Genomic DNA, 23440 nt, shown 5'->3' with positions numbered 1-23440 from the left:
CTATTGATTGCTTTTGGTGCCAGACTGTCTGAGACTTCTGTGCTTTTAGGTTAAAGCTGTCATGGTTAATGCACATGTCTCCAACAGGAAATGTACCAAGATTCATAATTAGTTAAGAGTAAGTGAAGTCTTGTCAGACAAGAGGCAGGCTGTTACTGTAATGCAAAATGGGTGTAGGTGGGTGAGATTCCTTGCAGGGCTGTGTTGGTGTCATCCTCTTGCTCCACCTTGTGGTCATGATGCAGAAAAAGGTGAAATGTAGACACTAGAACAGGGGTAGGCCACCTAAGGTCCAAAGGCCAGATGTGGCCCAATCGCCTTCTCAATCCGGCCTGCAGACAGTCCGGGAATCTGTGTTTTTACATGAGCAGAATGTGTCCTTTTATTTAAAATGCATCTCCGGGTTATTTGTGGGGCCTGCCTGGTGTTTTTACATGAGTAGAATGTGTGCTTTTATTCAAATTGCATCTCTGGGTTATTTGTGGGGTATAGGAATTCGTTCTCCCCCCCCATCAAAATCTAGTCTGGCCCACCACATGGTCTGACGGTTGGTGGTCTGAGGGATGGTGGACCAATCCCCAAAGGTTGCTGACCCCTGCACAGGAACATGAGTAGGGAGCCTGTAGCCTCCAGATGTTGTTGAACTACAACACCTCTCAGCCCCAGACAGCATGGCCTATGATTCAGGATGATGGGAGTTGTGGTCCAGCAGCATCTGCATAACTGACTGAGAGCAGAGGGCTTCAGTTCTATGCTGTTGCTTGTCAAGAGCCTTCCAGGTGCCCAGGGTTCGGTTAAAGCCCATGGGATGCCATCAAGAGGTAATTCCTCCCATGGACTTTATCAGATCAGGAAGCTCGGGCAGCTGGGAAGGCTGCAGAGTAGTGGCAAAACATATGAAGATGCCTAAGGCAGGCCCACACAACATGTGACTTGCCAGGCTGAACAATCCCCACCAATCATGTCCCGTGGCCTGCCAGGGTCTTGGCACTTGCACCCCTCCCTTTCCCTTGCAGTCATAAAATCATAGAATCACAGAATTGTAGTGTTGGAAGGAATGCCAAAGGCCATCTAGTCCAGCCCCCTGCAATGCAGGAAACTCAGCTAAGCATCCATGACAGATGGCCATTCAGCCTTTGCTTAAAAACCTCCAAGTCTCTGGATGCCAACTGAAAAAAGTTTATTGAGCCTCTCTTGGCAGGATTCACATGGCTAGTGGGGAGCTCTGTTTAGCTACATCCATAAGAATATAAGAAGATGGTCCAGCGGCCAACCATGTACCTATGGGTTGCCCCCAAGCAGGAAGTGAGTGCAGCGGGGCTCTCCCCACCTGCAATTCCCAGTGACCAGTATTCTGCTTAGCAGGTCTGTGACCATATAATAACTGATTGTTTGAGGTGGCATTCAGAGGCATGTTGCCTCCAACAGTGGAAGTAGAAGATAGCCATTGCGACTAGTAGTCATTGGTAGCCTTATCCCCCATGGATCTGTCTAATGTTCCATTTATAGACAATCCAAACTGGTGACTACATCTTGGTGGAACACATTCCATATAGTTTAGGTTTTTTCGTCTGTCCCGTGTCTTCTGCACTTCATGCTTCATTCCAGCATTTGAGTTGCTCACAGCTCTTTTCACCCAGAAGAAAAAGTAATATGAAAATGCTACATCTCTTTTTGGAATGTAGTTGTAGATTTTAAACAGTAGATGTCAGGGCTGCTTTGCAGATACACAGGTGTACAGTTCTGAAGTACTGTTTTGACCTAAAGTCTAGGTGGGGCGCGACAAGGAACAGGAAAGCCCCGCCCCCATCACTTTAATCTGGCCTTGCAGGAAAGGGGTGTGTGATTTTTGTTGGGACTGCAGTGCAGTGAGGAGAGTCCTGCCATCCCAATCCTGATCTCTTTCTCTCCCCTCCCCCCATGTTGTTATTATTAAAAGGGGAGAGAGAGTTGTTCAGTACTGTCAGACATGTGTCATCTATTCTATTTTAACAAGGAGAACACTGAATAATGGTTTCACCCTCTGCACTCTGTATTAGTAGTTGCTGTCCACTATACCACCTGAAGCAGGAATAGGGCCCTTTAGCTGTCGTTGGACTAAATATCCCATCATTCTTGAACATTGGCCAAGTTGGCTGCAGCTGATGGGAGCTCGAGTACCATCAAAATTTGAAAAATACTTGAAAGATTGACCCACCTGCTATACACTGTGTCCTGCAAGAGAAGACCTCCTGCAGATGCCATCTCATCAGGGGAGACCATTCTGTGTGATATATAAAGTGGGTCTTTAGTGTGGTGGCACCCACCCTTTCGAACCCCTGCCCACTACGCATTCAATGGACACCATTATCAGCACCATTTTGGAAACCTAATGAAGATCTTCCTTTTCCATCAAGTCTTTTAAGTGGACATCTTGTCCATCTGAATCTGTGTTGAACTTGAACTTGTTTGAATTGTTTTTTTTAAAATGGAATTGTTAAACATGTTTTATATATGTTGAAATGGTTTTAATTGTTCCATACACAGTTGTGCGTGGTGTGGAGAACGTGGACAGAGTTAAGCATTTTCTCCCTCTCTCTTAACACTAGAACTTGGGGACACCCAGCAAAGCTGGTCAAGATCCAGGACACACAAAAGAAAGTACAGTGGACCCTCTGGATACGAATTAAATTCGTTCTGGGGGTCCGCCCACAGGGGCGTCTTGCCCATAGAGGCTAGTGGCGTGGGGCGCCAGGGAAGAGGCAGAGGCTGGACGCGGTGGCTCCCGACATCAGCTTGCCACCCTTGCCTGCCTCTGCCATTCCACACCGAAGCAGCGCCGTACCTGGAGCCTCCGCCTCCCGTGGCCACCGCAGCACAAAGCGGCCAGCTGAACCAGGAGGTGCCGCGTCCAGCTTCCGCCTCTTCCCCACCAGAGGAGCCACCCTCCAGCCACTGCCCGCCTCCTCCAGCCTCGCCGGAGGTAAACAACTCTGGGAAATGGGGGGGGGGAACGGGACACCGGAGGGACCTTTGCACCATGGCGCTGGATATGCTTAAGATGGCGCTGTCCATCTGCAACCCAAAAAGTCCATAGGCAGAGGCGCTCCTTCTGCACATGTGCGCAACACGATTGAGCATTTCTGCACATGCCGGCATGGTGAAACATGGAAGTATACACTTCTGGGTTTGCCGCATTCATAATCCGAAAGTTATGTATCCAGAGCAGTACGTAACTAGAGGGTCCACTGTATTTCTCCTACACAGTGTGTGGTTAAACTATGGGATTCATTCCCACAAGCAGCGATGGGCACCAACTTGGATGCTTTTAAAAGAGGATTAGACAAAATAATGGAGGGGAAGGCCATGTTCTGCCTCCACTGTCACAGCAATATGCTCAGAATCCCAAGTGGGGAGAGGGCTCTTCAGCCTAGTGAAAGCAGTGAGTGGGGGAATGCAGAGAGGAAGGATAGCACAATAGCATGACTCTCACCCAGTGGCACACCCACCCAATGAGATCTTGTTCTGTGACAAATTAACAGCCTGGGCTGAGTTGTGTTTGTTCTGGAGCACCATAAGTCCTTCAAATCGCCACAATACAATAACACATTTGTATTCCACACCATTTGTTACATTACAAATGAAAACAAAATATAGAAAGTTTTGTGTGTGTGTGTGTCCCCATTAATTGTGCTGCTTTAAGGGTCAATGCTAATTTTATTTTTCATGCTTAAGGCTTTGTTTTGACATTCTGCAATGATCTCTATTTGCCATGCTGAGATAGGGTCAAAAACCTAGACATTTTTCAGAAATGTAAATTGGCACAGAAGCAATTTAAACAAAATAAAATGATGGATAAATAGACAAGATACTCTACTGCAGGGGTTTTGTCTCCCCCAGAAAAGTTTAGACTTTATATAATAACATTTTAAATACAGATATATTTGTAAATACACTTTCTCCATAGATAACAATATAACATTTCAAAATCTCCATTCACCAGATGCAAAATCACTTAAAAAGTAAAGGTAAAGGGACCCCTGACCATTAGGTCCAGTCGTGACCGACTCTGGGGTTGCGGCACTCATCTCGCTTTATAGGCCGAGGGAGCCGGTGTACAGCTTCCGGGTCATGTGGCCAGCATGACTAAGCCGCTTCTAGTGAACCAGAGCAGTACACGGAAATGCCGTTTACCTTCCCACCGGAGCGGTACCTATTTATCTACTTGCACTTTGACGTGCTTTTGAACTGCTAGGTTGGCAGGATCAGGGACCGAGCAACGGGAGCTCACCCCGTCGCGGGGATTTGAACCGCCGACCTTCTGATCGGCAAGTCCTAGGCTCTGTGGTTTAGCCTACAGCGCCACCCACATCCCGCAAAATCACTTACAGTACATTAAAAAATTAGCTCCACCAAGGTGGGGTGGGGAAACACAGCACAGAAGAAATAATCAATAGAAAACTCATGGCTGGAGAAAAGGGATATGAGCTAGCAAGAAACTTTCTTGACCTGCCCCCTTTGAAATGCACGGAGGATGCATCTGAGAGTACAACTGCAGAAGATTCCATATATGCTGCTAAAGACAGTGGGTCTGCTCCATACCTTCCATGAGCCCTTTTCCTGCCTGGAGTGTGTCCTTGACAGAAAAACAAGAGATAATGCTGTGTCATCAGCAAAGGCAGCAGGGATGCTGTCCCAAGACACCTGAGCTTTAAAAGCAGAGTAGGGAGTTGACAGGGCGGTGGCTTTATCTTTATGTTTAAACATTATCACTCTCTAAAAATGTGACTTGTAGCTGAAACTTGGCAATCTTCTATTTGTGTATCTGCCTCATAAGCAGGGACAGTCGCAAGGGAGAAATGGTGATGCCCAATGATTCCTTTAGCCCTGCTTTCCCTCTTCTTGCCTGCCTGCTCCTTCTCCTCAGGCCAAGAGACCTGATCTCTAAGGCTTAATGTCCACAAGCAGTGGGATGAGGTGGTAGAGCCCTGAAGGGGATGGCAGAATAGATGGGACTACTTGAGGCTGAAGGTGGGAGGCAGGTGCCATTTGAGTGTGTTCCCCATGTCGAAGCACTCCCTGCAAGCAGAAAAGCAGCGCACCCGGGGAAATGTTGTGGCCAGCTTGTCTCTTTGCTTTATTTGCTCTACTTGCAGGGAATCACTCTCTTTCTCAAACACACTCGCCACTCTATTACCTCTGAGCTAAGCAGTGGGGATACTAAGATTAGAAGGGGCTACAGAGGGAGTTGGTAACATGGTGTCATGTGCAAGGCTAAAATTTTCTGCCCCCCAAATGGATCTTCTCAGTTTTGTGCCCTGTCTGCTCAGTGCCTTGTGGGGAGGAACTGTCCGCACAACCCTGAATCTGGCGCTGGCTGCAGAGGGAAAAAAGCAGCAGCGAGGGTTAACTCCTTCCCCACTGCTGCTGCTGCTTTTCCATAAATGCTCACCATGACTCCACATTCACAACTCTTGCATTTAAGGCCCAAACTCTGGTTGCATCTGAACTACTGATAAATAAAGACCATCTTACAGCTCTCTGTATGCACAGTATTCTGATTGTACTCTTTGCCTGGTGACAAGCACTGTGCTCAGTTTTGAAGACTGTATCAGAAATACGGTATTTTGAGGTCTTATCTGTGCTGTGAATGTAACAAAATACATGAACAGGTGGTTGAGAATGCTGGTCCACGAAGAGACACGTGCTATGGGTTTTTGATTCTGTGCCTTGTGCGGTATCCTTTAATTTCACAGATTACTCTTTCGACCTGATCTTCCTTCAGAGAACTCTGTACAGCTTGCGGGTCAAGGAATCTAGGTGAGCTTTCCAGTTAGGCAATTTAGACTGTTCCCTGGTTTTACGTTGTAATGTGCTTACTTCAAAATGTGGTTAAACCAGCCCTTCTGCAGTCATGTTCATTCTGCTGAGTCAAACCCCCGTCACCTGCCCTAAAGTCCTGCTCTGGAGGCATTTCTGTTCCACCCAGCCCCGAGTTCTGCTCTTTCCAAATTCCAATTTAACCAGAGAAAAATCTGTAATTAATTTCAGAATCAAACCACACCATTTGTTTTAGTTCATATGCATCTTCTGTCTACCACTTTTCTGGTCCCGATGTGCATATCTCTCAGTAAAACACTTCAGAAAAGCAATCCTGATATGATCCCATCCCGCACTACAATGCAGGGTGTGTTACTGATGCGTGCATGTATCCCAAGGAATCTTGAGGCAACTGTGCATATGATCACATCATGCTTGCTTTGGTGATGCAGAGGGAAGGAGACATGAATTAACTGGAAAGTAAGCAAACTGCAGGCACACAGTGTTCCGTATGAAGAGAGAACAAGCAATGGAGAATCCTTATCAAAAAACAGTGAAAGGTAATTCTTCTGACCTAACAAGTCTATACTTCTAGTTGTGTTGGTGTACCTGATTTTTTTTTATATTGCACAAAGTACATTGGATCCCATTGCTCCCCCGCTAATTTCTACAGTAATCATTTCACTACTGACCTTTTCATAGAGTTAACCCAAAAAGAAAGAATATACTGTTGAATTCCAACTTATTTCACAGCCACATACAAATCAGGTGCTTAAAGCATATGTGAGCATTTGAATAGTAGTGTTTCTTAAGTTTACACTCTATGATAAATAAACTATTTAAAATGGAACTCTAGTCTAAGCAAGTGCTAACAAGGATGCCTTCTATCATTTAGGGTTGCCAACTGCCCTGCTCCTCTGCCTTTAACAGCAGCTTGGATGGAAAGAATCAGCATTTGAGAGAGAAACACAGTCACCTGCAGATCAAGCAGTTGTTAAATGCACAGGAGCAGTGCTGGTAAAAGAAGCTGGCAACACTAGTACCATTGCACATTATGGAAGCTGTTTTGCAGTAAATGTGTGAAGCACAAGAGATTTGGAGTCTGAGCATCCTGAGAAAGTGAAGGTTTGTGGATGCATCAAGGTGGAGAGAAGGGTCAAAGAGTTTGACTTTTCCCCATTTTAATAGCCTGCATTGCTTTGAGGGATTGTTCAAGGCATGGTGGTATGCTCTCACTCCACGAAAATAAGATGAGCAGTTCAGTAGTCAGGGAAAAATCCCACTCCTAATCCCATAAAGCTTTGAGCAGCCTCCAAAAACCTCAGGTCTTGTCCACAGATGGCAGTGATGGGCGATCACAACTGGCATGGAGACCACTGGCCCAGAAAGAAACTTCATTGCTTAAAACTACGTGGCTCAGTTCACCGTTTCTTTTGTACCAGGATCTCCTAAATCATGATTCTATCACTACGGATACATTGCAAAATGCTTGAATATTGCACCTTTCAGTTACTTGCTGAAGAGTCAGGAGGGTTGCAGGCAACAATACTCTGAACACAAATACTTCAGTTCCTTTTGCAGACAAAACCATTAGACCTTTTAAAACAAAGCTTGTTCTGTTTTCTTCACAGATGGAGAAGCCATGGGGATTGGTGGGGGGGGGGAGGTTCCTTGAAACTGGAGAACAGTATTTGGTTTGGTCCTTCATTTGCTTCATATCTTGGGGTTACCTGGGGGCTTCAGTGCCTAAGACAAAAGCAAAGAGATGCTGAAGTCAAAGAAAAGAAAAAGTTTCCCAAGTTTCTCCATGTCGCAGTCCTAAGCACACCACCTATTTTTTTAGCTATTTTAGTTTGATTAAGCTAGTTATACAAAAATGGAGGTGCTCAAGAAAGCTTGCATAAAAGCCCAATAAAAGCAAGAATAAAATCATTATACATACAAATTGATAAGTGTGAAAATAGCATCTTAAAAACAAAAAACAAAAAATGAAACCCCTCCATCATATTTCTCTGGCTACGTAGATTGATATATGCTCTTCACCTTTGCTCTGATATATTTGTACACACATGCAGATCCCACAGATTCAGCTATCCAGACGGAAAGCACCTTTTACTTCCTTGTTTGCCTTTTGTTGGTTAGCTGAGGGAGGGAGGGAGGGGTAGTGATAAGACAAATTAGTGAGCCTTTTTTCTAGGCTTTCCCGGGTTTTCTTGGCTTTGGGGGGGGGCGGGGTCAAAATTCCATGGTCAGGAACACATTAGAAATTTCCCCATAGGTATACGTAGAAATGATGGGGCGCGGGTGGCGCTGTGGGTTAAACCACGGAGCCTAGGACTTGCCGATCAGAAGGTCGGCAGTTTGAATCCCTGCGATGGGGTGAGCTCCGGTTGCTCAGTCCCTGCTCCTGCCAACCTAGCAGTTCGAAAGCACGTCAAAGTGCAAGTAGATGAATAAGTACCGCTCTGGCGGGAAGGTAAATGGTGTTTCCGTGTGCTGCTCTGGTTCACCAGAAGCGGCTTAGTCATGCTGGCCACACAACCCGGAAGCTGTATGCCGGCTCCCTCGGCCAGTAAAGCGAGATGAGCACCACAACCCCAGAGGCGGCCACAACTGGACCTAATGGTCAGGGGTCCCTTTACCTTTATATGTAGAAATAGTGGACTCATGTAAACACTTGCAGACTGAATGATTTGTAGGAAACACATTGTGCTCAGTAAGTGGGGCCTGTATGTATGTATACATCTCCACCATCCATTTTTGTGGTGTGCCACATCCTCAACTTATTCCTGCCTTTCTCCCTTGAACAAGAGGTAGGGATGGTCACAAACTTGGATGGCTTTAAAAGAAAACTAGACAGCTATTAGCCACAACGGCTGTGTCCTATGCACACTGTTGGCTCTCAACAACATCTGCTGGGAATTGCAGTGGGGAGAGCGCGGTTGTGCTCAGGTTCTGCTTGCAGGCCTGCATAGCCTGCCCTACGCTCCCCAAATGGCTTCCTTCCCTCACGTTTTTTGCCTCAGGGAACAAAAGGTTATGGTTGAGCACATTCCCACAGGAATGAAGAAAATGGCTGCTGTGTCTTCCCCTGAGAGATGAGGCCACAGGGTCCTTCTGGCCCAGCATGCTGTTCTTGCAGTTGCCAAGCTAGGGGAAGCCCAGAAGAAGGACCTGAGCACAACAGCACACTCCCAACCTGCTGCTCCCAGCAGCCATCATTCAAAGACCTCCTGCCTCCAACAGCAGGCGATAGGACACTCTGCAGCTCAGTATCTTCCTTGTGATTCCTGGGGCTCCTTACCTGGGGCGGAGGTGGAGGAGCTGTCTTACGCTTGAAGTGGGGAGAAGGAGTTGCCGTCATTGCTGCTGCCTGTAAGAGAAGTGCCACATTTTCCTGATCAGATGTCAGTCACCCCCTTTTCTCTCTTCAACACAACCAACCCACCCAGGAAGCTTATTTGGAGTTTATTTGAAAATTCCAATTCCAATTAATATTAACGCAATGAATAAATAAATATGATATTAATCATAATGAAGATTTATTCTGCCTTCTGCAAAAGTGCACAAAACCAGCACAGTACAAAATAAGGTAAAAACAAACGGCAGTCTTAAAAGCAGTGGGTGAGGATGATTTGCCAGTCATACTTAGAGAAGACCCATTGAAGTTAATGGGTGTGGCTAACTTAGGTTCATTAATTTCAGTGAGTCTACCCTGAATAAAACTTAGTTGGATGCAACCCAAAATCTCAAGGAGATTTACAACCAATTCACATTCAAAAAGCAGGGTGGGGTGGGAGGCACAGGACTGCAGGCTCCACCTGTAATCTGTCTGAATTTTTTCCTGTCAACCTTTACCAAGGTTCCCCCTTAACCAGGATTTGAAATCAGGATTTGAGGCTGCTTCTGTAGTTAACAGAGGGCCTCATTAACTTTGGGGGTAATGGCATCTGAACTACCTCTGCCATTTTTTCTAGCTGCAGCCTCTCTCTCTGGGAAAAAGTGAAAATGGACAACTAGTTGACTGAAGAAGATTCACACTGGTGATAGTTGCACCAGCATTCAGTTAGAAAGGAGAGAGAAAATCCTGAAGCAATTACTTACTGCATTGCTGTTGACAGAAGAAAACCCTGTCTTGGCAGTTGGAATTGGAGGTGGAGGAATGTTTGGCTTTACAATTGGCTGGAATAAAAGAAAACAGGAGATTATCTAAAACATTTCCGCATAGTAAGCAACAAAGATATCAAGACAGCAGGCAAGGATATCTGAAGAAGGCACAATTTTTTAGGGGACAGAAAACCAGGCAGGAGCGGTGCTTTCTGTGTTTTGCTCATACTCAGAATTTGACTCAGCTGTCTGCAGCAATTGCCAGCTAAGTGCGCTTGTTGTCAGGGCTTATGTGTGCAACATAGACTTATACCAATTTAACATTCATTTCCTTTTCTCTGGAAACAGCAGTTCTTTTAGGAGAGGGCACTCTTCACAGAGAATTCTCAGCAATCTCCCCAAACAACAATGCCCTGGATTCTTTGCAGTAAGCTGTAACAATTAAATCTGTATAAAACCAGAGGTGGGTTTAGGGGAGCACAACTGGTTCAGTCACACTGGGCATAGAGCCTCGGGGACTCCATAGGGGATGCTGAAACTATGATTTAGAATAGAATGCGAGAGGCCGGGAACACTGAACTTTTGCGTCACACAGGGCGCTGCTGAATTTGACACCCCAAGATCCACCACAGATAAAACCTATGTAGATTGGTGGTGTAGATGTGTGGTGAAAGGGACTACTCAAAGGGACTACTACTGTGTGCTGGCCATGCAACAAGCTATGTGAACTCTACCATAAGAAAACCTTCGCTGAAGCAAGCCATGCCCACTCACCAGATGCCATATAACTACTGGAGAGAGGGAGGTAAAACCTAAGCTGCCAAGGAACAATCATGAGCACAGGAATGTGTTCCCAATTTTTCCTTGGCAATAGCTTTTGCATTCAGAACTGTTTAAATTCAGCACCGGGTACAAGCCCTGCTGCTTTCCAGCAGGCTCACCTGATGTCATATGCTGGCAGGTGACTGACAGGTGCGTGGAGCTACCCACCAATCAAAAGTGGCCTGTGGAGGAGTGGCTCTAGTTGATCTGGCTCACTGGACAAAAGTGGTTCCCCAGCCTTTGTATAGACAATACTGGGCTGCAGGGACCAAAGGGCTAACTCAGGGTGAGATGGCTTTGGAAGTCCAACTCATTGTTTTATTCATCTAGACAAGCATCCCACAATCATGTAAAAAGGTAAACGGCCCCTGGATGGTTAAATCCAGTCAAATTCAACTATGGGGTGCGGTTTTCATCTCTGCTTTCAGGCCGAGGGAGCTGGCGTTTGTCCGCAGACAGCTTTCTGGGTCATGTGACCAGCAGGACTAAATTGCATCTGGCGCAATGGGACACTGTGACGGAAGCCAGAGTGCTCACAGAAATGCCATTTAGCAGTACCTATTTATCTATTTGTGCTGGCATGCTTTTGGACTGCTACATTGGCAGGAGCTGGGCCAGAGCAACAGGAGCTCACTCCATCATGCAGATTCAAACTGCCAACCTCATGATCAGCAAGCTGAAGACCACAGTGCCACCTGCGTCCCTTTTAGGCCCATAGAATCATTGTAGAATTGGAAGGCACCCAAAAAGTCATATAGTCCAACCCTCGAATAAATGGAATAAATAAATTGGATGGAAGAAACTGCTGATTCAATATACTCTATTTGTCAGCCAGTTAAAGCATGCCCATTTGTTTCCTTGACCTCAAAAACATGGGATTTAACACCCTATTCACTCTTCTATGGATTGAGATATGGAAGTTGAGAAATGGTGCCATATGATCCCCCTGGAACTCCAATGCAACACCAGTGGTCAATATTACTGGGGAAATAATAGCACTCTTGATTCAGCTCCCCCCCCCCCCTCCAGAAGGATCCTTCTTGGGCTCATTTAGGAACTTACCATTCTGGCATTTTGATACATGGTTGATATGTGGTTGCACGGTTCATCTGGAATTTGCTGAGGAATTATAGGAAGCAACATTTGATTAGTGTTTCTATAAAGCGGAATAGCTGAATACAGTTTCATGCCACCTGATTTTCTAGAACCCCAACAAATCACAAAGACACACGTTTCAACATTCCCCAGGTTAAAAGAACAAAATTTTCCATGAACATGAAAAACACCATGCTGGGGAGGAAGGTTTTTGCCTCAAGTTTATCTGTGACATGTTAATTTTTTGTGTGTGGTTGTGTGTGTGTTTTAAAGTAACTAACATAATAGTACACATGTTTACTCTAAAACAAGTCACATTAAATGCAGTGGAATTTACTTCTGACCAGAAATGCATACAATTGTATTGCGAATTTTTGATATCGTTTTCATTCTTTTTTTAAGCATTGCCATTAGTATAAATATATTTCCTTGTCAGAATGATGGGATATAATTGTGTAGATTGCATATTGCATTACATTTGCTGGGTTTTTTTTAGATTTTACTGTTACTAGGAGAAAGGATGGTACCATCTAATCTGGGTCAGAGACAATTTAGCAGGCTTTCTGTTCCAACCCCTTTGTGCATTTAATCTGGTGAATTTTCTTTTTAGAAACCCACATGAAAACGTGTACTTCAATGCGTATTTTTGAACATTTTTTCAAAGGATGCATTTCTAAATGTATTTTATTTTATCACAAAATATGCACATTTGCACATTCTTGAGCAAAATTCAGAGAAGTGTAAAATACAAAGAACAACTGTATTCTGATATGTGCATTTATCCAGCTGGTGCTGATTGGTCAGTTCAGGCTGCAATTCACAAACAATTAATTCCAGAAGCATTCTAGTTTCCAGTGTTGTTGTGGTCCATATTTTAAGGAATAACTATTTCATTTAATATTACTTACAACAGAAACTGGTGGTTTGTTTGCTTGGGGTGGAGGTGGAGGGAGCAGAACTCTGGAAGAGGTGACCTAAAAGCAGGGAACAGCTTTTAAAACAGTGTGCCAGCTTTGCTTTTCAAAACAACAATGAGGTATCCTCAGTTGTCACATGAATCTCACACATTACACAAGCATGCTAGAGAAGCATATAGACGGTAACTTCAGGACTGAAAGGTAGACGTGCAAGTGCTACAGTCAATGAGCTGTATCAAATTAAAACAAACTCAGAGCAGATCCACTGAAATCAGTGGATGGTTAAACAGGTCGTGTCCATTGATTTCAGTGGGTCTACTCTCAGCGTGACTTAGCTGGATACAAATCAGAGATATTTCAGTAGAAAATTAAAACAAATACAAGATAAACACAGGAGGTAGGGCAAGACTCACCCTTTATATTTGTGTTGTTGGGTGAGCATCTTAGGATATTTTATATGGTACATTGTTTTATGTTTTCTGGTTTTTAATTGGTTTTATTTTTGTATTATATCTTGTTAATTCACTTTGAGACTTTTTAGTGTAAAATGACTAACAAACAAAATAAAGAATGAAATAAATGCACCACGCTAGGGGCTCAGTTTTGGAGTTGCTGAGAACTTGAGCATTGCATAGCTATATAGCAGGGTAAGGAACCTCTGGTTCATGAGCCAATCTGGGCTCATCACCCTTCTCTATTTGACCCATAAGCCATTCTGGGCAAGCCATACTGGCCCGCCCTATACCTGATGTCATACAGGTAAGGGCGGTGCTTTGCCAAAGCCCACTGGAGCAAAGTGTCCTCGCTCTGGGACTTCAAAGCACCAAATCCCATGACATCATGAAATTGAAAGGTGGGTAGCTTCACCCGCCTATCAAATTTGGCCAGTATGGTGGATCCTGATAAGGATTTGGACCATGGAACCAAAACAGTTCTGGTATATAGCATGGGGTGGATTCCCTGGAGTGGGAAAATTAAAAAAAAAAAGATTGCTTTCCTTTCTCTTGAATTATTCTTGCATACTGCCAGGAGAGGGTGTTATTTTCGCTCCATAAGACACACTTTTTTCTTCCTAAAAAGTAAGAGGAAATGTCTGTGCATCTTATGGAACGAATGCGTGGTCCCTGGAGCTGAATTGCCCAGGGGCAAAAAGCAGATCATGCTCCCCCCCCCTTTTTTTAAAGAGGGAAGTGGGTGTTGAAACAAAGCCGCTGATTGTTTGCCGATCGGGGAGAGAGATAAGGGACGCTAGAGATAAAGGAGGCTGCCTGGGAGGAGGGAGGTAAAGACAGCAAACTTGCAAAGGGGGGAAACAGGAAGACTAAAGCAATTAGGAGAGAAATTAGAAGAAAAGGAGGAGCAAAAAAACTGCTCCAGCTAAGGAAAAGACACTAAGGCAAACAAGAGGGAAGGGAGTGTTGAAAGGAAGCAGCTGATCGGTGGGATTGGGAGAGAGATAAGGGAAGTTAGTGGAGGCTGCCTGGGAGAGGGGAGGTAAAACCCCATGGATCCTCAGGATTTTACATTGGGTCACCCCAAATTCACTATCAGATCACATAGCATGTCCATGGCTACAGCCTGCATAAAAAAATATATCCACGAATCCACTGTTTCCTGGGGCTGCAATGGTGCAAAAATGTGGTTACAAAGCACGGATCCACATGGATCCTCAGGATTTTTGCATTGGGTCTTCCCAAATTCACCATCAGATCACATGTCTGTGGCCACAGCATGAACCACAAAAATCATACATCCACTGTTTCGTTCAGAATATTTTTTTCTTGTTTTCCTCCCCTAAAAACTAGGTGTGTCTTATGGAGTGGAAAATTCAGTAAATTGACAGCATGCTCACTCACATCCCTAATCCTCCTCTTCTTGATACTTACTGTAACCCATTAAAGGCTTCTTAGTTCAGTTTCATCTCCCTGTCTGCCATCTTCAGCTTCCTCACTATTTTGTATATCCTGGAAACTTACAATTCCTTGTAAGGGTGTTTTTTTGTCGTTTTCTTTAAAAAATATTGTTCATTTATTTTACAAACTTAGGAACCTGGGTTACCTAGGAAGTACTCTAATTATGTAGAACTTTTGTGTAGCCCAATTTTACTTCCAAACTGACAGAAACTCAGCCACCTGAGGGCCAGTATTATTGGGAAGAATGTTTATGATAACCTTATTCAAAGTGAATGGACTGCAAATGGTACAGGATCATTGCTTTTGCCCAGATGTTTAAACAGTTTGTGTTGCTTCTCACCTCTGGAGGGCCAGGCACAGGGCCAAGATGCTGTCTTCTCTTCTGATCTTGACCTGAGAAGGCATGGTTTGTGGATCCAGCCACACTCTTGTGGGTGCTATCAAAAAACAGTAAATATTAGCATGTGGATTGAATTCATAACTTAGAACATCTGTGTTCTGTACCCAGAAATGTAGAAGTCTTGGTCAAACAATATAGGATGCAGAAGAGACAGAGAATGGAGACCTTCACTGTCTCTCCTGAATCATATATTGTTTGGTCCAGAATAATAATAATATCCCGTCCTTCTTTCCAAAGGAACACAGTGCTCTTGGAGGGGAATCTCTGGATTTTGCCATTGAAGCATTGAAGTATACCTGATCAGGAGGACTGATTCCAGAAGAGCTTGTTGTCTAGCCCTACAGTATTTTAAAGGAAACCAAACTGGTTTCAGACTTATATGCGAATTTGAATACACATATGAATTCTCCACTTTGAATTTTGCCTTGCCGTTTTGGTACAAAATACATACAAATGTGCATTACTTTACAGGAAACGGGCATACAAAACTGTGTTTTATGAAGAAATGCATAAATACAAAACACATACAATTTATGGTGCAAGTGCCTACAGACAGGCTGCACTAGCCATCCCTAATCTGAACAGCTGCAAGTCCTCCAGCCCTGCTTTTAATCAAGGCGAATTATAGCTCCAAATCAGCAGGTTTCTGGCATCCAAAATCTAAGTCTCTACTGCTCAAACTAGCCAGAGTTGGCTTTCCATCCCAATGTTCAATCTGGCCACACATGCCATTCCTAGTATTGAGCGCTTAGCAAATCCAGCAGTTAAACCCTTTTGCAAAATTTTGGCTGACAATTCTTCACTTAAAAGATTCACCTTGGACTATTTTTCTTCTTTGAAATTTTGTACCGGAACAAGACAATGATGGTGACTGCTGTGACTAAAATGGCTAACAACACTGCAACAATGATGATGATATCTGCAAAAAAAGAACAGGCCATAAACAAATCTGAGATTGTACTGAGAGATAATTCTTGGAAATCATGCTTCCCCAAAGACTCCCTATTCCTCATGTGTGACATAGGAAATGATCCAAAACACATTCTGTCAGCCTGAGGACCAGTTCATGATGAACTAGATTTTCACAAAAGTGTGTCAGAAAGCCCCACACCTTCCCTTCTCTTCTCCTTCATATCCAAAAGTGACTTAAAGCTTCTGTTCTCACTTTTGACTAAACCATGAGGGAACTGTGGTTTATTCGAACTCTAGTTACTTACCAAACCAGAATATCAATGCATGGTTTGACCCTGGTTTGTTGTAACTATGGAGAGACCACAATCACCTCAAGGTGAGCATGGTTTAGTCCAAGGTGAATAAATTCACCTCCTTTTGTGAAAGAAGAAGAGGGGAGGTTGCATATGAACCTACCTGAGGCTTTGCTGCAGTTCATTTGTGACCATCTAAACCATGGTTTAGAGAATCGCCTGGCATCTATAATATAGGGTTAATTATACTGCCCCATCTTACAGAAATTGTAAGGATTAAAACAAGCTACTGTAAGTGAATTGCTTTGGATACGCAAAAGCTTGTAGTTGCTGTTCTAGGATAAATGTGTGCATGAGAGAGAATAACGTGTGTCACTCTGAGCTCTTTGGAGTGAAGGGCAGGATAAAAATATAATAAGGAAATGTGTTGATAATTGGTAAATAAATAATGGGCCACCATCCTCTTTGCCTACAACTTCTTGCTCAGAGAAGGGTCATCTTGCAGCTAAGTAATGAACTACATCCTTCTTCAAATAGAGCTCTTAGTCTCCTCTTCCTGGCCATCATCAAGCCAGCAAGAATTCAACAGGATGATATCACACTGTATGCTAGGATGATTGCATCTGTTTTTCTGCTACCCAAGGATCCTTCCCCAAATTACTTACCTGGGGATAAGTCCCATGGATTTCAGTAGGACTGAGTAGATTTGGTTAAGATTGTACTAGTTATTAACCCCCCTGCAATATTTTTATAAACTTGTTAATACTTTGGGGCACCTGAGATTACTACTTTATCAGGAGAAACTTGCAGTCATGCAGAGCAACAGAAGAGAGTTTGGTGTACACTTTGCTACATGTCCTGGAGAGAGAACTGGTAAATATGGTCAACCTAATGCCACTGAAATCAGCAGTAAGGGAAGAATTTATAAGAAGCAAAGGTGAGTCACCCCAAATGACAGCCGTGCACTGAGTTCCCCCATCACAACTCCAGCAATGTATTACAGAACTTACCTGATGTCCTGATGTTGTTACCTAAATGATCATTCACTTCCATCACTAGCCCAGCTATGTGGAGCAGGAGAACACACAGAGAAGTGGCTTATGCCAAACTGAGTTTGCAGCGGCAAACTTTCAACAATATTGGGACAGGGTGGGTTGTTCCCTGAAATGGCGGCCAATATTTCAGGTGGGATTTTTCGAAGAGTTCATGGTGAGGCAGGTTTACCATTTGTGGCAGAGAAGGTGTGCCACCGCCACCCCCACCCCCCAACTCCCAATAAGGTAACAATAAAGCTCTGTTTAGCGGCTGGTGGGTGCCATTTTTCACCCCAGAATACTCCAGAACGATGCTGGATCTGGGGCATTCATGTCAGCTGCAAACTAGTAGCTTCTGAGAAGAGCTCCATCATTGCCTTCATTTTACCGTTTAGAGCTTTAAAAGGGGTAGACACTCATGGCCGCCCCCACTGCAAATAGTAAGCCTGCCTCCAAATCCATTCAAAAGTCCTCACCCAATAGCCCAAATCCCCCTCCCCAAAAAATTAATCATCTGTGAACTGGGTGGCAAATTTGGGGAAGAGGCCATTTTGTTAGCCATATGACAAAAGAGTCCACGGTTATGTTAGGTGAAAAGAAAGGGGGAGTGTGGCAGGGGCCCCCTGCTTTAACTCACATCTATTTGCTGTGGGGTCATCGCAGTTTGGTGGCGCCCATCCTTCTTCACACTGGCATAGCAGCTCATGGTCACATACCTGTGATAGCACAGAGCTAGCATTAGTCTCTAAAATGGGCACATGGAAAAGAAGCAGACCATGCTTGCTTTATTCATTCATTTATTTATTTTTATTGGAAAGATGTCTATCCTGCCTTTCGATCAGGTCTGTTATTCAATGCAGTGCAAGTCATAAAACAAACATTTTAAAATAAATACAAAATTATATAGATAACAAAGGCACAGCTCCAACAAATTATCAAAACTGCAGTCAATCCCAAAATTGGTGTAAGTCATCAGCTGTTAGCCAAAATACTGAACACACACACACACACACACACACACACACACGGACTTCTCTGAGAAGGGGGAAACTTTCAAAAATGTCTTGTCTACCTGAGAGTCAAAGGTGGTCAAGGCCTCCTTGTGGAAAGGAATGGCCCTCACAATTTACAGAAGTAGACCTCTGGCCACCCATTGCCAGGACTCCAGCAGTGGAGAGACTGCTGCTGTCCTTCTTGTGAGCTTCCCATGGGCATCTGCTTGACTGCTGTGAGAAGAAGATGCTGCACAAGATGGGACTTTGTCCAGACTCCACAGGGCTTTTCTCATGTTCATGCTATGATGACCTGGCTAACCTTAGAAACTATGATCCTGTCTCCAATCTTCCTGATTTGGGCAAGGTGCCTGAGTGTGTGGTCACTTCTCAGCACTAGGATTTTAAGGATGAAACCAATTTTGCTCCTGTCCTGCTTTTAGGACCAAAACTGTCTTGCTCAGGACAGTGGATGGCCTACACTGGGCCTACATCACCTGGCTCCCTTCCTGTTGTCTTCAGACTGTTAATTTAATTGCTGCTTTTCATGGCTGTAAGTTTTTTAGTAATACATGCTTATTCTTCAATGTATTATTAGGGTTTCCTTTTTTCCTTCTTTTGTAAGTTTCTCTGGGTACTTATTGGTAAAGGTAAAGGTACCCCTGCCCGTACGGGCCAGTCTTGACAGACTCTAGGGTTGTGCGCTCATCTCACTCTAGAGGCCGGGAGCCAGCGCTGTCCGCAGACACTTCCGGGTCACGTGGCCAGCGTGACAAAGCTGCTCTGGCAAACCGGCACCAGAGCAGCACACGGAAACGCCGTTTACCTTCCCGCTGGTAAGCGGTCCCTATTTATCTACTTGCACCCGGGGGTGCTTTCGAACTGCTAGGTGGGCAGGAGCTGGGACCGAATGACGGGAGCTCACCCCGCCGTGGGGATTCGAACCGCGACCATGCGATCGGCAAGTCCTAGGCGCTGAGGTTTTACCCACAGCGCCACCCGCGTCCCTTTTACTTATTGGTAGAAAGATATAAATATTAAATAATATTTTAAAAAACAGAATAACACATTTAACAACAATATAGTAATTATATTAAATTAATAATTTCTTTTTTGTAAACCACTTTGAGGGTTTTTACAATAAAGTGGTAAATAAATTTTATGAAATAAATAAAACAACAACAACAACAACAACAACAACAACAACAACAACAACAATAATAATAATAATAATAATAATAATAATAATAATGGTGACATTTAACGGTCACTGTTGAAATGCCATCTGGTTCAGGGCTTGCTTTCACCATCAGGTTTTGCCAGCAAGAGAGGACTTTGCATCCAATTCCACACATTTTGGCTAGTGCAACAAACTCTGGGCTCTTCATGCCATGGGACTCAAGGGTTAACCTCAACCAGAGAGCCCAAGTACATGTCCAGATACATCTTCATTGGCTCCAGTATAAAGTAGGGATGGGTGAATCTATCCATTTTTGTTTCCTTCTCCTAGTATAAACTTTGTTGTGTGCATTTTTACCTAATGTATACAGTTTTGAAGGAAATTTCCCCAAATACAATGCAGTTTTGCACAGTAATATGTGTATTTTGTGCACACTTTTCCCCAATATACACATCTGGGTTAGAGAGCTGCATTGCAAAAATTAGGATAAGTTAAAATTTTGAAGGATAGCTGCATTCCAATTCTCATTAAAATGCAACTGAACACATTTCTCTTCCCCATCCCTAGTAGAGACAGATCAGAGAGCAGCATACACAGTATCTTGTAACTGGGGCACTGGAAGCTACAGAAGAAATACTGGGCATGGGCAGAGGTGGGCGAAAGCAAAAGAACCAAAGTCTCCAATGCAGAAATTCAGTGACTCATTGAGGAACATGGTCCTGGGAGAAGACTGTGAGAGGAAGGGTGAAGAATACAGGCATACATGCTCAACAGAGGAAGGAAAGGTTTGTGTCTCTAAGCAGAACGTTTACAAAGGCCACTAAAAAGCAGCCACCATTATTCTTCCCTTAACCGTGATGTAACTCTTACAGCATATAGTAAAGCCATGGTTTTCCCAGTAGTGATGTATGGAAGTGAGAGCTGGACCATAAAGAAGGCTGATCGCCGAAGAATTGATGCTTTTGAATTATGGTGCTGGAGGAGACTCTTGAGAGTCCCATGGACTGCAAGAAGATCCAACCTCTCCATTCTGAAGGAATTCAGCCCTGAGTGCTCACTGGAAGGATAGATCCTGAAGCTGAGGCTCCAATACTTTGGCCACCTCATGAGAAGAGAAGACTCCCTGGAAAAGACCCTGATGTTGGGAAAGATGGAGGGCACAAGGAGAAGGGGACGACAGAGAATGAGATGGTTGGATGGTGTTCTTGAAGCTACTAGCATGAGTTTGATCAAACTGCGGGAGGCAGTGGAAGACAGGAGTGCCTGGCGTGCTCTGGTCCAGGGGGTCACGAAGAGTCGGACACGACTAAACGACTAAACAACAACAACAACAAACTCTTACAGCATGTCCTTGGCACTTGGAAGAACAGTTGGTAGACCTGTAGGCTCTCTCAATCTCGACACATTGCCCATTGCTGCAGACCTGAAAGCAAAACGCCAAAGATGATCAACAGGGTGGGGCGGTTCTTTTCTTTTCTGCAAAACCGAACACCACTGAAGCTTCAGTTAAAAGGTTCAAGGTGTGAGTAAAGAGAAAGAGCCTTTTCTGTGTGGGAACATGGATAGCCTCAGCCAGGTAGTATAGATAATATCTGGCTTAAGGTACAAATAGTGTAACTGGATATAACTTTCTGACCCTGTGCTCCCACCCGCCATGTTGGTAGGCAGCTCAGATCACAGTCTGATATGGCAGCTTTCTAGCTTTGTTGTGTCCTCAAAGAAGGGGTACTTGTCAGTTTCTTGAGCCTGTGAGTCTAGAGACCTGCTTGGCTGGGGAGGAGATGGCCAGTCATGACTGAGCTATACTAATTTCTGACCTCCATCTTAAGATCCATGTCACTTTAGAAGAGGGATCATCAACTTTTTTAGGCTCATGGGCACATTTGAATTTTTGAGTGGATGCTGTGAGTGACACCTCCTCTGGTCACTTCTCTCCCTTCTAGGCCAGATGTGCTTCTTCTAAGCCCAGTGCTTCTTTTCTACAAAAAGAGGTGCCGGTACTCACCATGAAGATGTTCCAGTAAGTGCCACACTTTTTAACAACAACAAAAGGAGGTGCTGGTACTGCATACCCTTCAGTAGCCCTTTTTAAAAAAAGCACTGAGCACCCCACATGAGACAGAAGCACACACACACTTCCTTTTCCCAAGGCATCTGGGAAAAGATCCAGTAGAACTAGTCTGAACCTTGTAAAGGGAGAGGAAAAGAACATCACTCTTCCAGCTTCCTCCTTCAGCTCTAGGCATTTTTCAAGGGACGAAGAAGGTAACCACCCTCATCACCTCATGGAAGCAGAGAGTGTGGGGTCAGAGGGCTTCCTAGGCACCACAAGAGGAATTCAAGGGCCCCAGAGCCCCAATGGGAGCCAGGTAGGTGACTTCTGCTTTCAGAGAATAAGGGCATGCCAATTTCACTCCTTAAAAAGGCTCAGAAAAATTGTAATGGAATTAAATCTTAAAGCTGTAGCATTCAGGATATTATTGTGCCAGCATTTGAAGTATGTGAACATAACTTGGACAGGCTCAGTTCACAGGCAGGATCAGAAGCATGGCTGACAAATGAACCCGAAAGGTGCAGCCCTGCTTGGCAAGCTACCGGTGTGAAAAGGTTCACTCTGTTCTTGCAGCAATTCCAACAACCGCATTACAGAAATTGTGCTTGAGAAACCTCCCCCCTGACCACACCTGTGGATCCAAGGAAGAGGATGTGAGTCACTAACCATGCCTTCTCCGCATTTTGTTCCAGTGGCAACCATTCCACCATCTTCTTGGTCCTTGCCTGGGAAACTGCCTTTGCACGTATCAAACGACACTAGACTTCCAGTTGAAGGCATTCGAGAGCCCCCTGTACAATATAACTTGCCACACTTTATATCTCTGAAAAGGAAGCAGACGGTTACCTTGAGTTTTTCTTTTAAACAAGAACAGACTAATTAGGAAAGTCATATTTTTTTTTCTCATTTGGAATCCTCATGCATCACCAGATTAACTGATATTCGTTTGCCCTTCTGGAATAGCTCAGTTGGTGGAGCATGAGATTCTTCATCTCAGGGTTGTGGTTTCAAGCCCCACCTTGGGCAAAGGATTCCTGCATTGCAGGGGGTGGACTAGATGACCCTCAGGGACCTTTCCAAGTCTACAATTTTATGACTCTATTATTATTATTTCATTACTAGAGATAGGATAAACAGAAGACTGCTCATCTAAGGATGGATAAACCTATCAATTTCAGTTACAGGTATGTGAAGAAGTGTGCATGCACACGAAAGCTCATACCAAGAACTAACTTAGTTGGTCTTTAAGGTGCTACTGGAAGGATTTTTTTTTATTTTGCCTATCAATTTCGGTTCTCTCAGCTTCTCACCCCCCCCTCCAGTCTTAAATACAGTTTTTTGCACTTCCACAAGAATTTTCCCCAAAAAAGGTTTTATATGAAAACCTCATGAAAATTTGTCAGCATTTCAGAGCAAATTTAATATACACCTATTTGTATGATCTTTTGACTAATATACACATTTTTGCATGCAGTTTCCCCTAATTTAATGCTTTTTTGTATGCTATCTTCACTAATATATACATTTATAAGCGCATTTAACCCTAATATGCATTTTTGAACACGTTACTTATCTGGGGAACTGCATTGCAAAATCCAGAGAGGTGCAAAATTTGAAGGATTTTTCACATATTGTCTCCGAATGTGCTAATTAAATGTGAACTGAATCTAGTTTCTCCCTCATCCTTATGCTCACCCCACCCCCAAATTAACTGGGTTGTTTGCAGTAGCCCAGCACTCTGAAGCTCATTTAGGAGACGGTTCACGGTATGAAAGAATACTCAAAGAACCCAATTCCCACCACCCGCAGCTGACATAATCTGCCTGTCTTTAAAGGTGAGAGCAGAGCCATGGTGTTTGCGAGCAGAACTGGAGGACCATTTGCAGCAGGTTGTGCTTCCTGAGCTGAACCTCCTTGTAGAAA

The 23440-nt window shown here is 44.1% G+C and overlaps 1 protein-coding gene across 1 annotated transcript in view; it reads right to left on the bottom strand.

Moving 5' to 3' along the window:
* Nucleotides 1–3676: 3676 nt before the first annotated feature.
* Nucleotides 3677–23440, bottom strand: part of ADAM28 (ADAM metallopeptidase domain 28) — a 77692-nt gene continuing 57928 nt past the window's right edge. Inside the window, exons 16-25 of the mRNA XM_081171641.1 lie at nucleotides 22184–22340; nucleotides 20807–20887; nucleotides 17930–18008; nucleotides 15870–15972; nucleotides 14994–15090; nucleotides 12732–12797; nucleotides 11791–11847; nucleotides 9904–9981; nucleotides 9104–9172; nucleotides 3677–7545 (exon numbers count right to left, since the gene is read on the bottom strand). Coding sequence (XP_081027767.1) covers nucleotides 7513–7545; nucleotides 9104–9172; nucleotides 9904–9981; nucleotides 11791–11847; nucleotides 12732–12797; nucleotides 14994–15090; nucleotides 15870–15972; nucleotides 17930–18008; nucleotides 20807–20887; nucleotides 22184–22340 — 820 coding nt within the window. The 3' untranslated portion in view covers nucleotides 3677–7512. The remainder of the gene's footprint in view (nucleotides 7546–9103; nucleotides 9173–9903; nucleotides 9982–11790; nucleotides 11848–12731; nucleotides 12798–14993; nucleotides 15091–15869; nucleotides 15973–17929; nucleotides 18009–20806; nucleotides 20888–22183; nucleotides 22341–23440) is intronic.

The sequence above is a fragment of the Podarcis bocagei genome, assembly GCF_964188305.1.
Source record: "Podarcis bocagei genome assembly, chromosome: 15".
In the NCBI taxonomy this organism is placed as follows: domain Eukaryota; kingdom Metazoa; phylum Chordata; class Lepidosauria; order Squamata; family Lacertidae; genus Podarcis; species Podarcis bocagei.
Note: the sequence above shows the minus strand (reverse complement) of the source record. Positions and strands in the feature narration are given on the sequence as shown.